The 7,500-nt window shown below is 47.9% G+C and overlaps 1 protein-coding gene across 6 annotated transcripts in view; it reads left to right on the top strand.

Annotated features, from left to right (window-relative positions):
- Nucleotides 1-7,500, top strand: part of LOC307253833 (tropomyosin-like) — a gene marked incomplete at both ends in the record, with an annotated part of 16,561 nt that overhangs the window by 3,141 nt on the left and 5,920 nt on the right. Inside the window, 5 exons of one of the 6 annotated variants that reach the window (XM_080032015.1) lie at nt 1,799-1,933; nt 4,019-4,145; nt 5,669-5,693; nt 6,096-6,213; nt 7,173-7,243. In XM_080032015.1, the coding sequence (XP_079888141.1) occupies nt 1,799-1,933; nt 4,019-4,145; nt 5,669-5,693; nt 6,096-6,213; nt 7,173-7,243 (476 nt within the window). Of the gene's footprint in view, nt 1-1,798; nt 1,934-4,018; nt 4,153-5,651; nt 5,694-6,095; nt 6,214-7,172; nt 7,244-7,500 lie in introns of those variants that run through there. The other 5 variants (XM_080032013.1, XM_080032011.1, XM_080032014.1 and 2 more) reach the window with 5 other exon arrangements.

Below are 7,500 nucleotides of genomic sequence, written 5' to 3'. Positions count from 1 at the left end.
AACGACCGCGGGCTGGAATCGAACCCGGGTCCGCTGCTGGCCGAGGCCCATGGGGGGGGGACGCCCTACCAACTGAGCTAAGGGCGCCCCCGCCTTACACGTTTTTATATATAATAATAATTATAATGGATTGGATTTATATAGCGCTTTTCTAGGCACTCAAAGCGCTTTACAGGGTTCCTGGTTCCATTCATTCACACACAGTCATACTGGTGGTGGAAGCGTGGCTGCCATTCAGCGCCTACGGCCCCTCCGACCACCACCTCAAACATACAGCAGTCATACACATTCACACGAGGCAAGGTGGGTGAAGTGTCTTGCCCAAGGACACAACAACCATGACACATGTGGCAGGGCGGGAATCGAACCGCCAACCCTTCGATCATTAGCCGACCCGCTCTACCACCTGAGCCACAGTCGCCCCAAACCATAGTGGGCGTCCTGGGGAAATGCACCTGTTGGAAGACCAAGAAGAAGAAGAAGAAGTACTATAGAATAAATAACTAAATACATCTTCACCTCATCGCTTGATATTGTGGAAAGACTTGAGGCAGTGGTGGATGATGTCATCTGAATATATTTAATTAATTGGATACATGTTTTTTTTCTTCCAATTAACTTTATTGAAAAAGGCTCAATATATAAAATCAAAAGTACTCAATTTAATATATCTTAGAGAAAATAAGACAAGCTTAAACATAAAACAAATAAATTAAAATATAATATACACATAGAAATATATACCTGTTTAAGGTGCAGTGTGTAATATGACATCATCAAGAACGTTCTACAAAGTTCTAGAATGCAACGCTCCCTGGGTAACCCCAACCCTTTAGAATAATAACAGAAGCTACAGTGGCCTTTAAGGACAAGAACAATTCAAAATTTTAAACAATGCATCTGATGACATTCCAACTATGACACTTTCAAGATGGCGGCACTAGGCCTTGGTCCAAAATATGCAGAAATATGGAGATATATGAGACCCTTTCTAAAGGAAAAAATAATAATTCAAAACATTTTTTTCAGCTATTATGCACTAAATTAAATGTACTTATGGATATTATAATTACTTTCTACAAAATCTGCTCGGAAATAAAACCCAAAATTCTACACACTGCAGGTTTAAAAAATACAAATAAACTAGACTAGAGCATTCAATGGGTAAATGTTTTTTTTTATTGGCGTGTAAACGTTCACAAAAAGGTAGAAAAACGACAAGAAATGAATCTATAAAATATTCCAAACCTTGTAAATCACAAAATTATATATAAATATATTTAATTCGATGGATAAATGTTTATTCTTATTGGTGTGTTAGACGTAGAACATCACACATGTCTCACACACACACACACACACACACACACACACACACGCACACACACACACACACACACCTAATGTACTTCCGGGGCTGGGTCGCGCGTCATCCCCAATCCTTGATTAAACGCGGTGGTGGGGGCAGGGATCAAAGAAGTGTGTGTGTGTGTGTGTGTGTGTGTGTGTGTGTGTGTGTGTGTGTGTGTGTGTGTGTGTGTGTGTGTGCGTGTGTGTGTGTGTGTGTGTGTGTGTGTTAGCGCGCCTGTGTGTGTGTGATCGCTCGCCTGTGTGTGTGTGTGTGTGTGTGTGTGTGTGTGCTAGCGTCCATGCCTGTGTGTGTGTGTATCGCGTGCAGGCAAGCAGGGAGACAGGACAGGCAAACAGCGCCTAGGAGACAGTAACAGTAACAGCCAGAGCTTAAGCGCATTGATTTTCGCTGCTTGATACTAAAGGAAGAAATACAGTTAAATAAAAAATGGCTGGTCCTAACAGTTCGTTGGAGGCAGTTAAGAAGAAAATCAAGTCGTTGCAAGAGCAGGCGGATATAGCGGAAGACAAGGCGGCTTCTCTACAGCGAGAATTGAACCAGGAGAGGAACGCGAGAGAATCAGTAAGCTGCACTGGCTAATTATTTAATGCAATTAAGGCTTAGACTAGCCCTGTGTCTGTCTATGTGTGTGTGTGTGTGTGTGTGTGTGTGTGTGTGTGTGTGTGTGTGTGTGTGTGTGGTATTAAAAGGCATTGTAAATCAGCGTGGCTTGCTATTTAGCCTGGGCCCCCTCCAGACAAGCGATAATTTCAATTTAGCGCATTAAAAATACAGGTAGACATGTTTTAAAAATAAAAACAAATAGCCCATTGTAGGCTTTTTAGGATGGGGGGGGGGGGGTAATTTGGGTGGATAAAAAGGGGCAACACCCATAACAACAGCATTGGAAACAGGTCGGCTAATTTTGCAGCATTTAGCCATATACATATACAGACCAAATACTCTCATTTTTCTAAACATGCCCAAAAGGCTAGGTCATGATTTTTGTTTAGCCGTGGAAAAAATACGAAAATGAAGCTAAGTTATGTACGGGACAAAAACAACCAAGTCATTGTTGGAGAGAGAAATTTGCAAGTCTAAATTTGACTGGATAAAAATAGCAAGCATTTAGTGTAGAATTGTCTTTTAAATGTGCTTCTTGGATGTAATATTTTGTGTTAAGAGACATAGCCTATGTAAATGCCCCTTTTCTGCTTAGTATACGTGTTTAAAATGCGTATTTTAAAGCCTACTACATCCTTTGCATTGGGCGTGTACCGGACACAGCCCAAGCTAGAGTGTGTAGCCGCAGTTTCAGCACCAAAATGAACTGAATGACCCCAGCAAGACACTGCAGGTGTATAGGGTTTAACATGTTTAACTTAAAGATATCATTATGAAACTTAGGCTTTCTCTATCTATATGTCTGTTTGTTTATTTGTCTATCTATCTATCTGTCTGTCTGTCTGTCTGTCTGTCTGTCTGTCTATCTATCTGTCTGTCTGTCTGTCTGTCTGTCTGTCTGTCTGTCTGTCTGTCTGTCTATCTATCTATCTATCTATCTATCTATCTATCTATCTATCTATCTATCTATCTATCTATCTATCTATCTATCTATCTATCTATCTATCTATCTATCTATAGGTTAAACACTGCAGGTGAATATGGCTAACATAATGATAAACAGACAGGCAAAATAAAGAGTATTAGACACGTTTTAACAGTGATGCAGGTAAACTATATCGGCTCTCCTTGAAGAGTTGCTCTTGAGGGACATGGCTTGCTGCAAAGAAAGACATTTGCAACATACTTCCTGATTGTAGGGTTATGTAAATATATATTTGCCTTTGACTGTGTGTGGTCGTGGTTCTTCCCTATTGGCCAAGGCAGATGTAGCTTACAGACAGCTCCGTAAAAAAAATAAAGAGACCTCTCCAAATGTTCAGTGTCTCTCGTTTGACTATTTATAGACATATGTTTGAGTAGAATGAACATTTTGGTTTTATTCTACAAACTACTGACAACATTTCTACCAAACTCCCCCCCAAAAATATTGTCATTAAAGAGCATTTCCATGAAGTAATGTAGAGATGAAGATTGAAGAAAAATCCAGACTGGTCTCTTCATTTTTTCCAGAGCTGTAGATAATACTGCTAAGGCCCCAGCAAGTGAGGGGTTCTGTTTCAAATACTGTCAGCACATCAGGTAGAGACAGACATGGTTGAAAATGTGTCTAGTACCCCACAGGATGGGAGTAAATGAAGGATGGTTGGATGAAAAGACTTGTTCGTATTCTCACTACTAAAGGTGCAGTCAGTGATTCTGGAGAACGCTTGTTGTCAAAATCACTTTGTGTCTAAAATCAGTGAATATCTCCTCATGATCCACTACCTGTCTGTACTGTGTGTGTGTGTGTGTGTGTGTGTGTGTGTGTGTGTGTGTGTGTGTGTGTGTGTGTGTGTGTGTGTGTGTGTGTGTGTGTGTGTGTGTGTGTGTGTGTGCTGCTGCTTTTGTCCAAAAGGGGTTGCAAGAATGAACACAAAGTGAAAGTTCCTCGAGGCAGATGTGGCGACCCTGAACAGACAGACACACACACACACACTCACACACACACACACACACACACACACACACACACACGTCTAACCCTGTGTGTATTTATCCTAGGCCGAGGCGGATGTGGCGACGCTGAACAGACGCACTCAGCTGGTGGAGGAGGAGCTGGACAGAGCGCAGGAGAGACTGGCCAACGCTCTGAGCAAACTGGAGGAGGCAGAGAAGGCTGCAGACGAGAGTGAGAGGTGAGACAGGGAGAGAGACAGACAGACAGACAGACAGACAGACAGACTCACTGGAGGAGGCAGAGAATGCTGCAGACGAGAGTGAGAGGTGGGTGAGACAGGCAGACAGACAGACAGGGAGGGAGGGAGGGGAGACAGGGAGGGAGGGAGGGAGGGAGACAGGCAGGGAGGGAGGGAAAGACTGGCCAACGCTCTGAGCAAACTGGAGGAGGCAGAGAAGGCTGCAGACGAGAGTGAGAGGTGGGTAAGACAGGCAGAGAGACAGGCAGATGGATGGATGGATGGACGGACAGACAGACAGACAGACAGACAGACAGACAGACAGACAGACAGACTCACTGGAGGAGGCAGAGAAGGCTGCAGACGAGAGTGAGAGGTGGGTTAATACGCAGACAGGTAGGCGGACAGGCAGGGAGGGAGGGAGGGAGGGAGACAGGCAGAGAGAGAGGCTCAGGAGAGACTGGCCAACGCTTTGAGCAAACTGGAGGAGGCAGAGAAGGCTGCAGACGAGAGTGAGAGGTGGGTGAGACAGGGAGGGAGGGAGAGAGAGAGAGAGGGAGGGAGGGAGACAGACAGACAGGGAGGGAGGGAGGGAGAGAGGGAGGGAGAGAGAGAGAGAGAGGGAGGGAGACAGACAGGGAGACAGACAGGGAGGGAGGGAGAGAGGGAGGGAGGGAGAGAGAGAGGGAGGGAGGGAGGGAGACAGACAGACAGGGAGGGAGGGAGAGAGAGAGGGAGGGAGGGAGGGAGACAGACAGACAGGGAGGGAGGGAGAGACTGGCCAACGCTCTGAGCAAACTGGAGGAGGCAGAGAAGGCTGCAGACGAGAGTGAGAGGTGAGAGAGACAGGCAGAGAGGGAGACAGGGAGGGAGGGAGACAGGGAGACAGGTAGGGAGGAAGGGAGGGAGACAGGCAGGCAGGGAGGGAGGGAGGGAGGGAGGGAGGGAGACAGGGAGGAAGGGAGGGAGGGAGGGAGAGCGAGAGGGAGGGAGGGAGACAGAGAGGGAGACAGGGAGGGAGACAGACAGGGAGGGAGAGAGAGAGGGAGGGAGGGAGACAGAGAGGGAGACAGGGAGGGAGACAGGCAGGGAGGGAGGGAGAGACTGGCCAACGCTCTGAGCAAACTGGAGGAGGCAGAGAAGGCTGCAGACGAGAGTGAGAGGTGGGTGAGACAGGCAGGCAGGCAGACAGACAGGGAGGGAGGGAGACAGGCAGGGAGGGAGACAGGCAGGGAGACAGACAAGACAGGGAGACAGACAAGACAGGGAGGGAGGGAGGGAGGGAGGGAGGGAGGGAGGGAGACAGGCAGGGAGGGAGACAGGCAGGGAGACAGACAAGACAGGGAGGGAGACAGGCAGGGAGGGAGGGAGACAGGGAGGGAGGGAGGGAGACAGGCAGGGAGGGAGGGAGACAGGGAGGGAGGGAGGGAGACAGGCAGGGAGGGAGGGAGGGAGGGAGGGAGGGAGGGAGGGAGGGAGAGACTGGCCAACGCTATGAGCAAACTGGAGGAGGCAGAGAAGGCTGCAGACGAGAGTGAGAGGTGGGTGAGACAGGCAGAGAGGGAGGGAGGGAGACAGGGAGGGAGGGAGCGAGGGAGACAGGGAGGGAGGGAGACAGGGAGGGAGGGAGCGAGGGAGACAGGGAGGGAGGGAGACAGGGAGGGAGGGAGCGAGAGACAGACAGACAGATGGATGGATGGATGGATAGATAGATAGAGAGACTGGCCAACGCTCTGAGCAAACTGGAGGAGGCAGAGAAGGCTGCAGACGAGAGTGAGAGGTGAGACAGACAGGGAGAGAGAGACAGACAGACAGACAGGGAGGGAGACAGGGAGACAGGGAGGGAGAGAGGGGCAGGTGGGAGGATGGAGAGACAGACAGATGGATAGATAGATAGATCACACACACACACACACTTATTTAAATCCCTTTCTCCCCTCCAGAGGAATGAAGGTGATCGAGAACCGAGCGATGAAAGACGAGGAGAAGATGGAGCTGCAGGAGATCCAGCTGAAAGAAGCAAAGTCCATCGCTGAGGAGGCCGACAGGAAGTATGAAGAGGTGAGACAGACAGGCAGACAGACAGACAGGGAGACAGGCTGACAGACAGACAGACAGACAGGGAGGGAGACAGACAGACAGACAGACAGACAGGGAGGGAGACGGGCTGACAGACAGACAGACAGGGAGGGAGGGAGGGAGGGAGGGAGGGAGGGAGACAGACAGACAGGGAGGGAGACAGACAGACAGACAGACAGACGGACAGACAGACGGCAAGTATGAAGAGGTGAGTGTACCAGAGCCTGTATATACACACTGTTCACTAATACACACACACGCACAGGAACAGACAGACAGACCGCAAGTATCAAGAGGTGAGACAGACAGGCAGAAAGTCAGACGGACAGACAGACAGACAGACAGACAGAGACACGCACACACACACACTGCACACGCACGTACAGTAACACAGATGCACGCTGTTCAAAAACATACACACACTTTGTTCGTATACAGACACACGTTACAGACACGCTACACTCACTCACTCACTCACTCACTCACTCACTCACTCACTCACTCACTCACTCACTCACTCACTCACTCACTCACACACACACACACACAGTGGTTTTTACTTTTTTTTTTTTTAAGATATTTTTTTTTGGCATTTTTATGCTTTATTGATAGTGTAGAGACAGAGTTAAAATGGGGCAGAGAGGGGAGTGACATGCAGAGAACGACCGCGGGCTGGAATCAAACCCGGGTCCACTGCTGGCCGAGGCCCATGGGGGGGGGACGCCCTACCAACTGAGCTAAGGGCGCCCCCTAATAAAACCATCTTGAATCCTGAATCTTGAAAGCTTTTTGGAAGGGGCCTGATCACAAGGGAGAAATGTATTTCATAGAAAATATCTGTATGTAGTAAGTAGTATGTAGTATGTAGAATGTAGTATGTAGTATGTAGTGTGTAAATGTCTTGAGTCAGTGTGTCACTAAACCCTGTGCTGTGTCTCCAGGTGGCCCGTAAACTGGTGATCATTGAGAGCGACTTGGAACGTACAGATGAGCGCGCAGAGCAGTCTGAAACGTAATACACACGCACACGCACATACAGAGAGACACACACACAAACAGAGACACACACACACACACACACACACACACACACACACACATACAGAGAGACACACACAGAGAGAGACACACACACACACACACACACACACACACACACACACACACACACATGGTGTGGTAGGTATATATTTTAGTTTGATTTAAATTTATTTTCAGTATTAAAACCATCATTTGGATTTCCAATTAATAAAAATACTAATTTTAAAT

The sequence above is a fragment of the Ammodytes marinus genome, assembly GCF_949987685.1.
Source record: "Ammodytes marinus genome assembly, chromosome: 1".
Lineage (NCBI taxonomy): Eukaryota > Metazoa > Chordata > Actinopteri > Uranoscopiformes > Ammodytidae > Ammodytes > Ammodytes marinus.
The sequence above is the reverse complement of the archived record's forward strand: the minus strand, read 5'-3'. Positions and strand labels throughout refer to the sequence as shown.